The sequence below is a fragment of the Chaetodon trifascialis genome, chromosome 19 (genome assembly GCF_039877785.1).
Source record: "Chaetodon trifascialis isolate fChaTrf1 chromosome 19, fChaTrf1.hap1, whole genome shotgun sequence".
Taxonomy (NCBI): domain Eukaryota; kingdom Metazoa; phylum Chordata; class Actinopteri; order Chaetodontiformes; family Chaetodontidae; genus Chaetodon; species Chaetodon trifascialis.
Genome location: NC_092074.1, coordinates 17538832 through 17558202, shown reverse-complemented (window position 1 = coordinate 17558202; position 19371 = coordinate 17538832). Strand labels below are relative to the sequence as shown.

Sequence of the window (19371 nt, the reverse complement as noted above, 5' to 3'; positions counted from 1 at the left end):
GTCAGAAGCAGACAGCTTCCCTCTGAGTTTCATGCTTCGTCTCCATGCACGCTTGCTGCGGCATTTCGGTGTCGTCTAGCTTAGCGTGTCCCTCTGCAGCTCCGTTGCACAGTTTGAAAACTGAGCAGAGCCGATGGATTCGGTGAATGGCATTTCCAGGGTGCAAAATGCATCCTTTGTAAGTCGGCGTGTGGAGAGCGAGGGTTTGCATGTGGATAAAAAGCAGCTGAAAGGCAGAAAAACACAGCGGATGCTTTAACGTTCACAGAGTTCATGTGTATTTGTCTGAGGGAGGGTATCATGGCGTTTAAGTGGCTGACGCGGAGGGGATACATGATGCAGTAGTCTTCCCAAAAATAGCGCTTCTTAAAAAAAGAAAAGGGTTACATAAGGGGTGTCTGTGCAGAGCCTTCACCTTGAGCCTGGGGTTGTTCTTTTTGGGGTGTCATACCCGGTCTGACCACAGGAGGTCACCGTGGATCGCTGTTCAGCAGCAGCAGCCGCAGCAGCTCTGTCCTTGTCAGAGCTCCCTCTTCAGTGGGTCGTCCTGTGGAAAATCCTTTCAGAAGGGGACGTTCAAGGGCATTCACTCTCTCCTAGCTTGCTGTTACGTCTCCCTCTTTCCCGTCTCGCTCAGCTGTCTGCATTTCCTCTACTCCTCTCATGCTTTTCACACATCGTCCTGTCATATGCTCTCTTTTCTCTCCATCAGTGTTTTTGCAGGCCTGCGTTTTCTTAAATGACAGATGTTGGGTTACTTTTAAACTCCAGTTTGCTGTCAGACCAGAACAAACATTGTTTCAGTCAGACAAGCTTTGGGGTGCACGTCTGGGATCTGGGACTTTTTTAGATGGGTATTTTCTGCATTATTGCTCTCAGAAAGATAGAGGAGAGCCAACAGTATCCCCAGTCTGCTGCTTAACCTGCTGATCCACTTGGATGTGTACAATCAGGTGGTCATCCTGAGTTTAAGCTCTATGTTTCTGCTGAAGGGTTGTCCTTCTGACAAGGTCCACAGTTCCTTAGCTGACCTTTTTGACCTCCCTGTAGAAGGATAGCAAGACAAAAGAGGATTTCCTTGCAGGGATCAATAAAGTATCTTGTCTGGAATCTAATACGTTAATAACTGTATCTGTAATCTAATGGCTTTCTTCCTCTCTCAGGTTGGGGGGTATGATCTCGGCCTACAAGATAGTGCCAGACGAGATAGACGAAATCAAGGTGTGTAATCAGTCTGTCTGTTTATCTACTATATTGATCTATACACAGTATCTGCAGTGATTATTAGAATAAATTGTGTGTGTGTGTGTGTGTGTGTGTGTGTGTGTGTGTGTGTGTGTGTGTGTGTGTGTGTGTGTGTGTGTGTGTGTTCGTGAACAGGAGACTCTGGTGGACTGGTGCGATGAAAAGGAACTGAACCTTATCCTAACCACCGGAGGCACCGGCTTCGCCCCGAGAGACGTCACACCAGAGGTGGGTTTAAATGTGTCCATCACAAATATTTTCCATGAGCAACAATTATAAGATTTTTTTGTGTGTGTGTTACTGATTTGTTTTTAATTTGACAGAAGCATACAAAATGTAATGACCAGCTCAAATGAGTGATAGCGAACAATGTCTGAATTCACATTTTATTGATTGTGCCTCCTAAGGAAGCAAACTGTGTAATGAAGCTCGAGAGCTGCATTAAAATGTAACCAGAAATGTTACATAAGAATCAAACAGGACAGCTAGGGGTGAAATATGGATAGTGTTTTGGTGAGAGGTCATATAAGGGAGCCAATGTTATACAACTACAGTCTACAACAGACGTATGATGAGGACGAATATGTGAAATATGTTGCTGTGTGAAACAGATTATTCAGAGAAACCCCCAGACTGCAGATATGTAGATTATGGGAATACAATTAGCCCATGTTTTGCTCTATTTTTTAATTAATGTCTTTATGTTTGATGACTCCGTAACAGGGGAAAACTCAATTCACTAGTTGGTTTAATGCAGCTGTGGTCACACACACCTTTCTTGATATTGCTGCTTACAGTTTCAGACACAGCTGCAAAGATATGGATACAAAGTTTTAAAGTGTGTTTCTGTAGCTAATTTATTTGCATGCAGACACACTTGGATGCGTGCATGCACTGTGACACACATGTTAGAATCTACCTTCAGTCTCATCTTTTCTTCCCCCATCCCATCACACATCACATAACTTTAGATGAGGACCATTTTTTGGATTTACGCTGCTGTGCTGTGTTGCGCACACTCAGCCAACCTCACTCACACTCACACACACACACAAGTAATTTGGCAGGGGATGAGCCGTGGTTCTCAGCAGTATCATTGGTCCTCATCAATCATGGTCGACAGCAACCTTCCTGGAAGAGGGAAGACGCGTAGACACTGTAGTCGCTGATAATACCTGCTATCTGATTCCACCCTGTGTGCTGGAGACGACGGTATCTCTGTCTGTCTCTCGGTGTTTGAAGGCTCTACAAGACACATATGACTGTATCCTGCTTTAGCTCAAAGCGGGACACAAGTAACAGATTACATTTGGTCGCTTTCGAGCTCTTTGTATACTCTGATCTGACGTGCGCTCTCCCCTTCTGCATCATCAATCAAGATTGATTTAATCTGTGAATTCAGTCAAAATCTTTTCCGTTGTTTAATGTTGAATGACCAGCTGTCTTTGTCAGCTGGGACGTGATTACATGCAAACCAGCAGAGATGCATTTGGTTTGTTGTCCTGCTATGCTGCTGTAGTCAACACTACTAGCAGTAACTTGTTAAAATGTATTCTTCTCCTGCCCAGTGGTGCAAGAAGTACTCAGACCTTTTACTCAAGTAAAAGTAGCATTACCACCGTGTTGAGATACTCTGTTGCAAGTAGAAGTACGAAAGCAGTGACATCAAAATATACTTATCCAAATGTCAGTTTTCAAAGTTTCTTACAGATCTTTAATCTGCTGGTTCGTTTTGTTTAGACCTTTAAGCTACACGTCATGTAAACCTACATGAAGGAGCTGGAGCTTGAGCTCTTCCTGTTAGCCGCCGTCCAACAGATGTAATTCTGTAATTGCTCTCTTCATGCAAGTAGTATTGATTTCTGGCGATTAGCCCGTGGCACCAGAAGCATGGAGGATGTATGGGAAATGTCTGCTCCAATATTTAACTGGACTACATTTTTTAAAAGCAGTTCCTCCTTCTTTTTACATGCTGTAAATACCCTCGCGGTCCTCCCACTTCTCTTACCCTCGTCATTCATGTAATTAAGACGCAATCTTGCACATTTTTTCCTTCTTTCCTGCAATTACACAAACACATAGCCTAAAAGTGACTTTGTCTGACGTATGATGGGATATAAATCCAGACTCCTCCCCTCTTGTCTCTGCCTCACCCCTCCTCGGTCCCTCCCACACTCATTCCCTTCCCCTCGCCTCTCTTCCCTCCCTCCGTCTCCTCTCCTCTCCCGAGTCCAAGCCCACGATGCTCATCAGTGGCTCCTCTCCCTTTGAAGTCTTTCCTCTCCTCTCTCCCTCGCTAATGGTGCGTTTGAAGTGTCACTCAACTCAAGGGCACCCAACACACACAGCTGGAGGAGAAGGCGCTATCTTCTCCGCTATCTATCCGTCAAGAATGCGCCGCAGTCCCTCAAATGTGTGCGCACTTGCACGCAAACGAATGCATTTGTTCCTGCAAAGATGGTGGAATTGGCAAAACCACCAAACCTGAAAACCTGCTGCTTTTAATGCCATAAAATCCCACCTTACCAATTAAAGATACCTGCACATTGTGCACAAAATATGATAAATAATCATCCCAGGCTGCAGGATCAACTGCACTGACTGAGCAAGAAAAAGACATATTCCCGCATTGATTTCAGAGATTTAATCGATCATGATTGCTAATGGGGGATGTACAGCAGACAGGTCAGATAAGGATTTTTCAGCCGTCAGACAGTTGAGACATGGATTGTGTGTGTGTGTGTGTGTGTGTGTGTGTGAGGGATTGTAAATCAATACGTGAAGAGCAGTTTTGAGTCAAGACATGCATTCAGGAGGCGTTACAGGTTTACCTCTTGACCTCGTAATTCAGGATTTTTTTAATGAGGCGTTGTAATGAGGTTTAAGTGTACTGTTTACTTTACCGTTAAATTGCTTTCCTCTATCGTTTCAGTCATTGTAGATCACTCTGAATTAATCAAAGAAGCCACTGTCAGTGTCCAGGTCCTTCAAAAATCTGGGTTGAAACAAGTTATTTTGATTTAAAGCCTTAAATGTTGAAGATCTTTTTTCATTAGACAACAATACACAACAGAGAGGTGCAATATTTAAAGCATATCCCTCTCGTGACCATATTTGCTTTATGACATGCAGCTAAACTCCGCAGAAAAATGGCTGCGCTGTTTTTCTCTTTTTATATTGGCATTTATAGTCTTACACCTTAAATCAACTTTGTCACATCATAAAAAGTCATGTTGTAACACCTTTAGTTCATTTCAGTCTGCTAATTGTTGGCTTTTAATTTTAGCCGCATAATCCAAAGACCTCAGAACTTCAACTAAATTTAAACACAGCTGTCTGAAATCACAGATATCCTGCTTAACTGTGTCGTTTGCAACCATCTGCCTATGTTTCCTAATAGATATGCTCTGAGTGACGGGTCGAGCTGATTACTGGTGCATGTATATGAGGCGTCAGGACGTTTTCCAGCCGTGTTTGTGGCGACAAATCTGGTTATTTTAAGCCAAAATATGATCTTTTCCTGCCCCAACCAATGGTTCTGTCCCTTAATCTAACCAGACCGTTACCTCAGTGTTGTAACATACCTGTGGTTTGCGGAAAGGTGCAATCCCAACATTTATCCTGCCGATTTGGTTAATAAACCCCTTCCTGCTTGTATTTTTAGCTCAAATGACTGCCTGAGACTAATCTGCAGGAGTAAACGCCACAGCATTTGAATAAATCGTTTCATAAATACTTAAGATAGACACATGCTTAGTTAGACTGTGATCACACTAATGACCCTCATCTTCATCTCTCCTCTCTCCAGGCCACTAAGGAGGTGATAGAGCGCGAGGCTCCAGGGATGTCTCTTGCGATGCTGATGGGATCCCTCAACGTCACACCGCTAGGCATGCTTTCCAGGTCAGACAGGCACCAAATCACCTTATTTTCTATTGAATTGATTGACTTAATCCTCTATTTTAACAGGTATTCTCACTGAGATCGAGTGTTTCAAGACAGACACAGCGCACAGGAGTAAACATATACAAATGCGGATTTGTAAAGAGCAAGTTATATAAGTTTGCCCTGACATTATAATCCCTGTATTTAGACGTGATGAAAGAGCAGAGACAGTTATTCAGCTTAACAGATCAATAACATACAGTGTGACTCCCTCCCGCCGCTTAAATAGGAACATCCCACCTTTTCATGTTAAGACAAAATGTTGAGTGAGTTCATTCATCACCTGTGATAAAGTGCAGCGCAGTGCGAAACCCTGAATCGAGGCTTTAAGGTGGAGGGAGAGGCATATATCACCATAATGAAGCACTAACACACTTTTCTTCCTCTGTATTCTTTTAAAGCTTCCCCTGTGCTTGTGTGTTACAGACCCGTGTGTGGTATCCGAGGGAAGACGCTCATCATTAACTTACCAGGAAGCAAGAAAGGCTCCCAGGTAGGAAACAGCTGCAACAGCATCACCTTTTTCTCCTGTGGATGTTAGGGTTAGGCGTAGTAAGAGACACCAGACCGGCAGTGACAAGGAGGATGAACACGAGTAATTCAGATCAGGTGGTGTGCTTGCTGAAAAAGATCATTTTCAGATAGTTGCAGTGATGAGCCAGCTCATATTCCTCACTCGCATTCAGATTTTTTGAGGGGTATGGGGGTTGAATTATCAACTTCTGTCCCCATGTCAAAGTGTCCTTGATCAAGATGCTGAACACTAATTGCTCCTGATGGTCAGGCCAATGATTTGCATGGCTGCTTGCTGCATGAGTGGAGGAATGAGGAGCAATTTGTTAGATGCTCTGTATGGAGTACCTTTTTCAGGATAAAACATAGCGAAAAGTCAGTGTTTCTGTCCACAGGACACCTTGATTGTGTGGGCAAAAAATTGAGGAATACACCACAGCCAGTGGCTCTGTGTTGAATGTTGTCAGTATGGATGGCATTAGCTTAGCATTGTGCTAATAACATGACTTCTTATGTGAAGGTCAACCTCACGTTAGACTGCAGGTTGTGTATGATGTAAATGCATCTACATGCAGTCAGTATATGTGTGTGTGTGTGTGTGTGTGTGTGTGTGTGTGTGTGTGTGTGTGTACACAGTGTGTACAGTGTGTACAGTGTGTGTATGCATTTGAAGGTGTATGACTAAGTGTGTGCATTAATCATGAATGATAAATTCATGATGTCTGTGCGTCCTGTATAGATCTGTGTGTGTTTCATGGTGCATGTGGATGTACAGAGGTAAAGATGCAGAGTGCATGTGTGGGTTTGTGTTTACATTGTGTGTGTGTGCATGTGTGTGTGTGTGTGTATGTGTGTTCGCCCACTGCTGTCTCCTCCTCCCCCTCCATCTGTCTCCCTCTCTGCCGTGCTGACCTGCACATCTGTCTCTGTCTCGTTACGCGGCCGCTTCTCCTGATCGATTTTAGTATTTCTTTTAATCAATTACGCCACCTTCCCCCATCTGCTGCCATATTAGTGTCTCCCTCATCAACCCCCAGTTAAAGTTAACGGCACAAGCCGCCCATTGCAGGCTTTTATTATGATGATCTCCTGTCATAAAGATAACGGGGAAGTCCAGCTGAGCCAGCCAGACGAAGGCCCTTATGTCAGAGTGTCAGCGGTGCATCTTTTAGCTACTCGTTTTGTCTCTTTGGCCTCATTTACACTGCAGATAAAATACACTCCAGATCTGCATGTGCTGAACAATTCAGCCACTACTTTGTTTGCTGTTGGTATCACTATTGTGATGAGATCTTAGTTTTCAGTCTCATCGTGACTTTGGAGGAAAAGCTGTCGTGGCTCATGTCTGTGTAAATACTTTTGTGAATGCATTTCAGGAGGAAACGTTGAATCTTTGAACATTAAGAAACTGTTTTGACATGAAAAAGCCCTTTTTGAAGGGCAAAATTCGGAATTAGATCAAGAAATAAATGGTCAAGTTGAAGGAGAGGAGGAGGAGGTATTCTCAATTTTTGTTGCGGGTCAAGCTCTGAAAACACTGTATCCTACATTTCCCACAGTGCAATTCAGTACCATCTAAGTCTGGATACTGTGTAAAACATAAATAAAGCAGAAGTAAATCACTTGCAAACGACTTGTGTTTACAGACAACAGTTTTACAAGCGTCCCTGAGCCTATGTAGTCATGTCCTTTCTGTACATTTCTGCACATCACGACCACATTTAGACTTTTCACAGTGGCTTTTGCGTGCTGTAATGATGCTTCATCCCACAATCTTGACTTTCTACACCACAATTAATGATTTTGTCTCTTCATGGACCTAACATCTACCTGCAGTAATGGTGTTTAATGACAGTGTCCCCTGCACTGCTGCCTGTACTACGTGTAGCAGTTATATCTCTACTTGTTTCGGTAACATTCGTGACTTCATCAGCATTTCGACTTTTGGTGATGATGTTTCCACCTGCAGTGATTATATTTACCTTGTGGGGAAGACATTTATACCCACTGTGATGACATTTCTACACATTGCAGTGACATTTCTCTCTAATGGGACAGATATGTTTTTTACTTAAACCACAGATTCACAGATTGCAGATTCACTTCTCATATTTTCATCACTGCATACATTTATTTGTTGTTGTTGTTTTAGTGTGTTCAGTATCATCTCTTATTGACTGAGAACTCATCTATTTAAGACTTTACCTCTTTGTCTATTTATGCGTGTGTGCACAATTGTACAGTATGTATGTATAGGGATATAATTTCTCATTTGGAGACAACGTAAATGCCCATTACAGTCCAGTATATCTCTGGCCACCATAGCCCATCTCAACTCACCCAAAATGCTCTTTAAAAGAGATGAAAGCCTTTTATTACTTTAAAAACATCTTTTTATTCTTACAGAGATAGTTTAAGTGAGTTAGTGAAGAGTTAGCAGTAAATCATAATAAAAAAGCAATGATTTGAGGGAAAAGTAGAGACAGTAAACACATTTTTCTGCTTTCACATTCCTAAATCTGCGTATGCTTTGCTCTTATTCCTGTTGCAACCAGCCCACGAGTCCTAGCACGTGTCATAATATCCTAACCGTTGTTTTGGACCTCCACACACACCAGCCAGTCCATTAGCATATTGTCAGTATAAAAGTGGTCCTAAAAGTATAATGTAAGGACTTCAAGGCCCTGATTTGTTACTTCTGGTTTCTTGGAACTTTAGTGGTCTAGAACCCGTTTTTGAGAAGTGTTTAAGATACTTTAAAATGTAAATGTGTCCATTTCTGTTCTCACTCTCCATCTCTTCCTCTGCACTGTCCTTGTTTCTGTCTTGTTTCTCCGTCCTTCCTTCTTCTTCACTTTTTATGTCTTCTCTCAGTCTTTTTGTTGCAGTTGCAGAGAGTTGCTCTCTCTCCCTCCTAATGTCTGCCTCTCTCCAACTCTGTCTCTCTTAATCTCTCGAGATCTCATCCTCTCCGTCTCTCCCTCTCTCTCTGTCTGTCATCCTCTCTCGTCATCTCCTGCAAACCCCCCTCTCGGAACCGCAGCGCCCTCCCCTCCTTCCTCCACCCTTCTCTCTCGCTTGTTCCACATCCGCTGGCAGTATATCCAGGGATTCTGCTCTTTAGTGTTCTTGACAGTTACTCTCCTCCAGGACAAAACAGAGAATAAGAGCAGAGGAAAAAAGAAAAAGACGCTCCTGACGTACCTAAAAAATTTTCCTGGCACGCAGTGAAAGCACAAAACGGGAAAGGTAGAATGTCACCCGGCTCTTGACACCATCCTCACTCCTGTTTCCCAATCCCTCCACACTCGGCCCTCCTGTCCACGTCTTCCAAAAACACTCAGATGTGGGCTTCAAACACACCAGCAAGAGACATGAACAGTCTTATACTGCGTGCTGAGGGGTTTTAGTATGCATATGAATGACGGTGAGTTATGGGGTGCAAAGGTTAGCTTGTGGCTACACAGCAGGACTAGCAGGCTGGTGGTCAACTGCTGAGATTAACCCATTCAGTCTCTTTCATCTCCCACTCTGAGGAGTCCATCTGCTCTGTTTTTTGCATGTTTCACACACAGCGGTGGAGGATGCTATTCCAGTCATGCATGCATCCTCGTGTGGATCTGTGGGATTTAAATTCAGTCAAATCAAGATTAACATTGTCATATTTAATCCAGCCTGCGATATGCACACATAAAACAGGATGTGGTTGTGGAAAGGTTGCTCCGAAAGCCCGTTCGCAGCCAGCGATACTGTAAAGTGTGGGGGCGATTAATAATGTATCTTCTCAATGCTTAAAATACACAGGAAGATAAATAATTTCACAGATTAGCTCTTGTCTTGAGAGTGAGGAGAATGGAGCATTTAGCATCGCCGAGGAGCCCACAGGCACACTGACACACAGAGAGACACCAGAGAGGGAAACAGAGATGGAGGGAGGAAGGAAAGAGCACAAGCTAGTATAAATGTGGCCAGAGGGAGGCACTGTGACCTGCTGAGGTCGAGGAGGAAATCTCTGGTTTTCTTTCTCTGCAGGGTCACACACTGTTCCACAGATCCGAGTGGATAACAGCATTCCTGTTTAAACATAGTGGACTGTAAGATACCTTAGCCAGGCCTCCAGCTGACACAGATTTATATTATACATTAGAGACAGGCCTTTATTTCCTGTATTTAAGTAGAATTTATCACATTTTTTGTAAAATGTGTCCCTGTTTTCACATCCTGTTCCATTTTATTCTTCTGTGAATGTTGTTTCCTGTTAATGTAGACTCAACATTTCCCCTGTTTTTCCTTGTTGCTTTGATAAATTCAGCATAATCTACATTTGCACAGCTCTAATTCTACCAATATTAATGTCAAACTTAATGGGTTACTTCTTTCTCTTGAGCCAAAATATGTCATGTCACTAACTATTTCTAGTTCCTCAGTTCTGCTTTGCCATTATTTTGCATGGATTTTTTTCACATTGAAAAGCCTTACAGCATCCCAAAGGGCATCATTTTCTGTCAGGCTTTTAATGTGACACTCGCTAACATTGAGAATTCACACACATCAAGTTGCGGACCAGTGTGACTCCTCCAGCTTCTCTCTGCTACAGCATGCTTTATTCGATGTTTTCAGCCATCCCATACATGTGTGCTGATGAAGTCGAGCCAGCTGGAAACGTTTGGTGAATAAAACATGGCGTACTTGAGAAGGGTTGTGAGGCTTTTAATGTGAAACAGCTGCAGGAGTGTTGATTTTCATTGACAGTCGGGGAAGTTCAATCGAAAAAACAACAAAGTAGAAGCGATTTTAATTAGTTAGGAAGTGAAAACACTATTCTGTCAAGGCAGAGTGGTGAGTCTAACATTAATCTGTTGATGTACTGATGGAATTAGTGCTGTATGCTGAGTAATTAAAGTAACAACAGGTAACAACACCCTCAATGTTTCTCTTGCTGGCCTTTATTCGGTGCAGGCCTTTATTTGGTCATACTGGCAGCTCTTGTACCAATGTAAGACAACTGTCAATATCGCTTAAAACCTTGCCACTGATGTTTTCTCCCTCCTTGCACTCTTTTACCCAGGAATGCTTCCAGTTCATCCTTCCGGCGCTGCCACACGCCATCGACCTTCTGCGGGATGCGGTGGTAAAGGTAAAGGAGGCGGCAGACGAGCTGGAGGACCTGCCGTCGCCACCGCCGCCCCTCTCACCGCCACCCAACAGTTCGCCACGCCGGCAGACAGAAGACAAGGGCGTGCAGTGCGAGGAGGAGGATGAGGAGAAGAAGGACAGCGGTGTAGCATCCACCGAGGACAGCTCCTCCTCCCACATCACTGCAGCATCCATCGCCGCCAAGGTACCAGGAGGGAGGAGAGGATTTGTTATTGCATCAAACTGCATTTTTTCAGAGCTCTGACTCCGTCCATTTCAAACGGTCATCTATACACGTTCACACATCCATACAAGCATGTCTTAAAGGTGCTATATGTAGCATTTTAACATTAATAAGTCAATACAAGAATCATTTGAAGACAATCGCAGTGTCACCATGTCTGGTAAAGGTAAATGAAACAACAGAAGGTAGAGAGCAGATGAGGTCCAACATCTTTGACAGGCAACAGTGTTGTTTGTTGGAAATGTGGTCTTGAAGGGATCGTAAAGTTTTTATATAGTTTTTTCAAATAGGCTAATGTGGAGGAAGCGTTGTGTGCAGTTTAATGTAGTTCAGATATCTATAGAATCTGTTCAATGTACACCATCTCCAGCAGTAAGGCTTCAATTATACAGTACTGTGTTATGTTCATTCAAAGTACAAAGAAACCACTGTTGTTTTGATCCATGGCAGATGTTGCTGTGGGACGCTTGATAACACTGAAATTAGATAAAGTATAAATGTGTGAATTACAGAGTGTACTTGTCTTAGATATGCGATGGATGTTTGAAGAAGTTCAAAGTTGTATTTTCCAGCATTTGAGAATAATTGATGCTGATCCAGGCTGCTGAACCAGGCTGTCGTGATCTTATTATACCGAAGGTACACCATTACTCTGAACACGACACATTGATGTTTAAAAATGCTACAGGTAGCACCTTGAAATGATGGATTTGCTGTTTTTCAACTCATACCTGAAGAAATGCCTCTGTTGCTGCTTCCTGCTGGGCTTAAACGTGGTCCAGCTGGGCTGCCATTTACACCTTCAGAATCTAAGACTAATCTCTTCTTCAATAACAGGAAGTGCACAGTCAAACATTTCTATTTCTCTGATGCAGTTTAGAGGCTGGATGCTGGACCTGCTCAGCTGCCATCATCCTGCATCTCTTCACCAAATGAGAAAATAAATTAACGGTGCATTTGGGTGCACTTCTTAAGTCAAAAATTTCAAAATTTACCACCACAACTTTGTCCTTAAATGGCCAACAAAGCTTAAAGGGAACCTGGGGGAAGCTTCCATGACATCTAGGTTTACAGTGTGAGCTGTGATGGTTTAATTTAACAGTGTACCTGGATGAGGGTATTGTAAATGTGTCAATATAACTTCCATTTATTTTTATTTACTTATAAAGCCCTGTCATTAACACCGTGTCCAGATGGCTAACAAGACTTGTTGTCAAATGTTCCATTAAATATTTGCCTGATGCACTTTGGATTATGGATTTAGTGAGGGCTGCTTAAGAAACACCTGTTGTATCCTCCAAAATCTCACAAAAACCAGCTTCATTTGGAAGACGCTCCCGGAATCACGCTTAGCTAATTGCCAAACAAGCTTTCTTCCAGGTTTTATTGACTTTATTTCTCTCAGCTACTTCTTTGCTTTGCTACAGTAAAGTCAACAAAGCTCATTCTAAGTAGCTTTCTGATCCTTTTTGTCTGCAGCACATATGAGGACACATCCGAGTACACTGTGAGCTTCCTGTTATTAAGAAAACGCGATACATCACAGTAATTAAAAGTGTAAATAATTGCACAAACATTGGTTCTTGAGTTGAAAAAGAGTGAATCTCTTCATGGCCATATGTTCGTCATGTATCTCTGTGTATCATATCTCATGACTGTGTGTCTCTACATACATCTGTGTGTGCATCTGCTCTGTGGAGTCACACTTAACATCAAGTATCTCTCCATACCCACCATCCTATCTTGCCCTGTCTGCAGCCTGGACCCTGCTTTGTGGCTCTGTTGTCAGGGTAACATCCCACCTCATTGTCCAGTCACAGATGGATGTTGGTAAGACCCCGCCCCCGATAGCTCATTATGTTGTCATCATCGTGTCGCATTTTTGAGGCCGTTTGCCTTTCATCTGCATCGACCCTGTGAGTAGGCGTGGTCGTTTAAGTTCGACATATGGTGTCATAGTAGAGTACGGAAGCCGAAAATGGCCGCGCTTGTGATTATTTTTTTAATGCTGTTATCTTGAGTTAATCGTCTAAACAAAAGACAGATTTCTTGAGATAACGACATAATCAATCAGTTATAATGAGAAAACGGAGGGTTGGGTCAGATTGTTTTCAATTATTGATCAATGCATTAGAAAATACTTCAATCTTACATCTAGAAACTTTATTATACCATTCAAACGCCCGTTGACGTGTGCCTGACGTGTTTGGTTGCAGCCTTCTGGAGAGCAATGCATCTGATTTAAGTCGACCCCTGTGTGTAATCCCTTACAATAAAATGCCATCATATAAATAACTTCATTTCACTGGGGAAAATATTCTCACAACAAATGGCCAAAGTTCATAAAAGTTGACATGGTTTGTTTTAAAACTTCCCAGCCCACCTCACAGAGCAGCGTGTGCATGTCATGGTCCACTCTTCTGAATTTTATGAAGCCGTTTTCCAGCGATAAATTATCTCGAGAAGTCGGCCTTTTGTTTTCTCGTGACAACGGCTTCATTTATCTCGTTATCTCGAGAAAACAAAAGGCCGGGCTTTGTTATCTCGGGACAACGAAATAATTAACTTGTGATCTGGAGATAATGTTAAAAAAATAATTGCAAGCACAGCAGTTCTCCGCATGTGTAAGAAAAGAGGTCTGTAGCGTCTGCATACTTTATATCTATATATGTGTGTCTTCCTGGATCTTGAATATCAGTATGTGTATGCGTGCCGCCGATGGGTTTATGTTGTGCGGTGTTTACATGCACGTGTGTGTGTGTGTGTGTGTGTGTGTGTGTGTGTGTGTGTGTGTGTGTGTGTGTGTGTGTGTGTGTGTGCGCGCGTGTGATCTCAGATCCCAGACTCCATTATCTCAAGGGGTGTGCAGGTGTTGCCCAGGGACACAGCCTCTCTCAGCACCACGCCCTCGGAGTCGCCCCGCGCCCAGGCCACCTCCCGCCTCTCTACCGCTTCCTGTCCCACACCCAAAGTGAGTAAATATGCAGTAAACACACTCTGATGTACATTTAGACAAACACACATTTGTCATGGTTGTACTTGCAGTATATCCCTGCGAGGACTGTATGTTGACAATATTTATTTCCTGACCTCTCTCCAGTTTCTTCTCCAAAACACTGGATTTTTTTGGACGGGGTTATAAACAAACTCAATCATATTAGATCTTTTGCTTCTCTTGATATAAAGTATTGGAGATGACTAAGCGCACTATTCAATATCTTAGTTCAAGTCACAATTCAATCATTTGACAAAACCATCCCCGTTAGAGGACTTTCAGGGTTGGGTTGAAAGTGGATTTAAAGTTTGTTCCTGACCTTGGAAACAGTACTTTGACTACACAATCCCAATTCAAGGCACACTTATTTGCTATCTCCTGAGAGTCTGAAGAAGAAGGAGAAGAACTCAGAAGAACAGTTTTTGGAAAACAATTTTGGAACATGTGCATATTTGCCAAGATGCTATGGAGCTAAAGCTCGGGGTCGCTTAGCTTAGCATAAAGTAACAAAACAGCTAGCAAAACATGCTTAGCAGGGCCTCCAAAGGCCACTAATTTCCACTTTGCATCTTTCTTGTGTAAGGAGGTGATTTGAGACGCTGTCTAGCCAGATGTTGAGGAATGTTGATGTTGCTCACACCACTGAGTGAGCTGTGTGGGTGGAGCAGCACTGATCTCTATGGGTAGCTCATGAAAATTCATGAATCATTCATGCATTTGTGTTGGTGTATCAGTAGTTGTTAGCTGGCTAGCTGAACTGCTATTGTTGTACCTCAACTGCTTAAAGTGCCAAAGTCAGAATTCTTCTGGGCTTCTGACAGTTACCAAACAGCTTCAGATGCATTACGGCCTCCATCTGGACTGGAGGGCCGACCCTGATTTGCAGAGAGCCTGTAAAAACCAAGACAGACAGTGTCTTAAATCTCATCTGAATTTTATCTGATATAAGAACACTGAAATGGAAAGTTTAAAAAGGATCTGTTTTTCTTTGAAAGCAGTCACTTCCTGGAACCTAACCACTCCAGAAAGTCACTGCATCTGCCTGCTGGTCACCATAATTAGCAGCATTTAACTCCACGATAAGTTGAAGATTCTACATTTTGGATTTAGGATGAGTACAAGTGTCCGTATAATCATGACAGCTACTGAGATGTCAAGAGATCTCCATGAACAAACTCCATCTGCTGATGAAGCTCTAGAAAAAGATGGTTAGTGGACCTTGAGTTGGGATTTTTTTGTCAAACCCGTATTTGAATGATGAAGACCGAACTTAAGAGTCAGTTAGATCTGCCATATAAAACTACCAGTATGCATTTTACCGTATTGTAATGAGCAGATTTAATCCTGAAACTGAGCCCAATTTTTATCCTCATTTTAAATATAACCTTAAACTATACACACACACACACACACACACACACACACACACACACACACACACACACAGACAAAGCCTTCCTTTGCCCTTTTTCTTGTCTTCTCAGCCCCACTGTTTGTCCCCCACAGCTCCACTGTGTTGACCTCTGCAGACCAGGGTGTGGATACTGTTTTTAGTGGATAACTTTCATATTTAAAAAGACAAACGTTTAGATTATTTTATTCTGATATTTTTGTTGGAGACTTTTTTTTTTTCTCTCAACTTTAGTCTTTATCGTATTGTTCACAGTTTAAATGTGTTTTTGTTTTTATTTACGTCTTCATTTTAGTTCAGGTTATCTGAAATGAAACAGCCGGTACATGCCTGCACACATGCTCACATATCAAAACACCTCACACACTCACAGTCTTGACCGCTGTTCTCTTGCAGTGTCTCGACTTTGCAACGTGTACGTTTTGTGTTTGTGTGTTTTACATGTCAAACCCCTGTTGATTGAGGGTGAGTGTGTGTCTTTGTGTGTTTATGGAGACAGCAGGTTGTGGGTCTTACGCTTGGATGCCTACAGACTTATTCCCCAGGTTTAAACTACCGCTTTGTCTGTCCCAGCTTTAATGGGATACTTTAACATTTTGGTTATAATAAAGAGTGCAATGAAACTTGTTCTCTGTTTATTAAATTACCAGCGTGAAAGATATACACAAATCCTAATGCAAAAAGCAACACATTGTAATATGAAATGTCCAAGTATCCTTTTGTTTTCCCCGATCTCTCCTGCAGGTTTTTAAAACGCCGATTGTCGTCAGCTCTCTCTCTGTGTCTCCTGTTTCTCTTTCTCTTTCACCTCATCTGTCGGTGTCACGTCTCCATGTGTCTCCCGGACAGCAGGCAGGTGCTGTGGGAATAGATGAGGGGGTTGCCATGGGAACAGAGGGACGGGATGTTAGCGAAGAAGGGGAGGGCGGGTGCGCAGGCGGGTCATGAGACGGACGGAGCAGCCACAGGAGATCATTTTCGTTGGTAGAGCCACGGGGGGTCAGCGCCAGAGAGCCGGCTTAACCCCGGCAAGAATTTTAAAAAATTCTGGTGGAAATGTAAATATTTAAATATGTGAAAACAATCGGTCAAGATGTGGAGAAATGAGGAGCAACTAATGAGATGGCATAGAGAGCGGCTTAAGTGTTGAAGTTCAGGACACAGATTTTGCAAGGCTTGGACCTGCAAACGCGTCATTGAAATGAGTCACATTATGCAGCATCTTTACACATTACATCATATTATCAAATTGACAGTTTTATGTTCCAGTTTGGTGCAAAGTCTCACGACCCTGGACTCCCCAGTCTGCAGGTTTTTGTGTCACCCAAAAAGAATTCTGATGTTTCCTTGATTTGTCCCCCCCCCCAAAAAAAACTTCTTCTGGCTTCTCTGCACGCCCTCAGTGGAAGAGTTGTTTTCCGCTTGTTTGATAAAGAGTTGTTCTAAGGGAGCAAAGATGGCAAACATTGCAGCAGCGCTAGTTTGGGTGTAGCACGCCGCTGAGAGTGACCTGTGACACCTTCTTGAGCATCAACGTCTTTGCAGGCTTCTCTGCAGGAGGAGGACTTTCTCTTGTGCTAACTGGAAACACGTGATGCTTTGTGTTTTATATTTGTTTCCCAGCACTTTCCAGCCACCTGACCCGCATTATTGGCTCAAATCTATGTCACTTTTTTGCTCTACAGCGTGCTGCACCCCACCTTGAGGTGACTGATCATGTTTGGATAGCCTCAGACTTAGCCAAGGTGTGTTTGACCTCTGAGCAACCAAGTGTGGCGCTGTAAATAACTGGGCAGTGGGAGCTTTAATGCTGCTGCTCTTGTCCCAGTGCTGCTACTGGCTCCGCTGATGCAGAGAGGTAGTCCTCTCCCATCAGCCCCTCTTTCCAAACACACACTCACACCTGTCTCTCCACTGAAGCCTCTCTTTCTCAGTGACCCAGTTTGAGCATCGCTAGCCTGTCACGATCACATGCCAACCACATTAGTCAGCGTTTGTGTGTGACATGCGTGTCTGGACATGTGTGTCTTTGTGCGCGGCAGATAGCAGACAGTTAATGGCTTCTCTAGGTATAGCTCTTGGCTTGTTTAGATTCTGACACAGGCTGTTTCCCAGCGACAAGCTGCCATATGTTCTTTGAAATTCCCACGTTGCGAGCGGCTGCCGACAGTATGTACACAATGTCCCCGGAGCTGGAGCCAGAATGGCTCTGTTCGCTGATGCATTTCATGTGCCACTGTGGGCTGTTTTAGTTTGTTAGCTGGGTCTTGTTGGCAGCGCTACGTGGTGGCTTTGAGAGGAGAAGGTATGGAGTAGGTCTTAATCTTGTCACCACCAGAGCTGCTGCTGCTGCTGCTGCTGCGGTTCCCATACAAGCGGCCCGACACCACGGCTCACAGAGCAAAGCACAGGCAAGAAAACGCTCTGTGCCAAATAGAAACATGCATAAATACACTCACAGGTCGTGCATCAGCACTTCCAGCACAAGTAGCATTTGTCAAGTTACGTGTGTGTGTTTTCAGGTGGAAGGCGTGTGTGTATGTGTGAAGTGAAGACGCAATTAAGTGTGCAGGCTCTGTGTCCATGTGAGTCTGAATTTTCAACATATGCGAAAGTGCTGTTTGTGAGTGTGTGTGTGTGTGTGTGTGTGTGTGTGTGTGTGTGTGTGTGTGTGTGTGTGTGTGTGTCTGACGGAGGTTTTGCTCTTCAGCATAAAGCCAGTGTGTGTGCGCCTCGAGACCACAGAGGAGACAGACTCACAACTGATGTCCAAACCTGTCTATCTGCAGAGCAGCAACTGGGAATACACACACAGACTCACACACGTCCACGCACATACAGTAAATTTGGACTCACAAAGTCAACCTTAAGGGAGAAAGCGTCTCATTCTCATGAGCGCCGCACACACAGCCCACAGCCCACCAATGCAAGCAGATACAAAAGGATTACAAACTGAGCAGCTCTACAGTCATTCATGGAACCAGATTTTCTTTCTCTGTCACACTGTCTCTGTCTCTTACTCGCGCGCACACACGGACAGACACACATGCACTGCACAAGATGCAGGGAGGGTAGTTGTACTCTTCCACTCTTGTGAGCATTTAGTACAGTTATGTAATGGTGAGTTTGGATTAATGAAGCATATGGGAGACGGGGCTTTGACTCAGAGGATGGTTGACAGTGTGTGTGTGTGTGTGTGTGTGTGTGTGTGTGTGTGTGTGTGTGTGTGTGTGTGTGTGTGTGTGTGTGTGTGTGTGTGTTTTGGGGTTGTGTCTCCTGTTTGTCTTTTCACTAGAGTAATGTTGGTTTTAATTTCTATTAGTACTGTTTTGCTGAGACACAACCACAAAAAATACTGCTTCCTGTTTTCCAGGTAATGCCGTTTTGGAATAAAATCCAGGATTTTTGTTTTGTGTGTTTTGTAGTTGTACTGGCATGTGTTGTTGGTTTATGGGTGAGATGAGGGATTATTTTACAAGTTCAAAGCATAATTTGGTTAAAAAAAAAAAAATTTACACATTTTCCAATTAACTTGTGACTTTACATGACTGATCAGGTGTTTTAGCTGCAAGAGAAGAAGAAACATGACTATTGGTCAATAAGACAGTTAATTAAAAGAAAAACAAAACATTTCTGTTACACAAAATTATCTTTATTTCTATCTTTTTGATAGATTTTTGGTTGAACTCAAAGTCAACTCGCTGTGTTTTAAATTGAAATTTTTGAAAAGCTCCAGAAGGTCTGTGGTCTTTGCTCTTGGAGGGGGCGACATTTCCCAAATCTCTACAGCGGAGCCTGATGAGTAAAATGGTGTTATGACCATTGAAGAAAAATATGTGTCCCTTATAAATTTGATTTGAGTCTTCTGTCAAGTCCCTAATC

General features: G+C 43.1%; 1 protein-coding gene across 15 annotated transcripts in view; it reads left to right on the top strand.

Moving 5' to 3' along the window:
- The window catches only part of gphnb (gephyrin b), an 88723-nt gene that overhangs the window by 33287 nt on the left and 36065 nt on the right, over nucleotides 1–19371 (top strand). For all 15 annotated transcript variants that reach the window (XM_070986838.1, XM_070986830.1, XM_070986831.1 and 12 more), the window contains exons 3-8: nucleotides 1164–1221; nucleotides 1381–1473; nucleotides 5054–5148; nucleotides 5617–5683; nucleotides 10772–11044; nucleotides 13920–14054. In XM_070986838.1, coding sequence (XP_070842939.1) covers nucleotides 1164–1221; nucleotides 1381–1473; nucleotides 5054–5148; nucleotides 5617–5683; nucleotides 10772–11044; nucleotides 13920–14054 — 721 coding nt within the window. The remainder of the gene's footprint in view (nucleotides 1–1163; nucleotides 1222–1380; nucleotides 1474–5053; nucleotides 5149–5616; nucleotides 5684–10771; nucleotides 11045–13919; nucleotides 14055–19371) is intronic.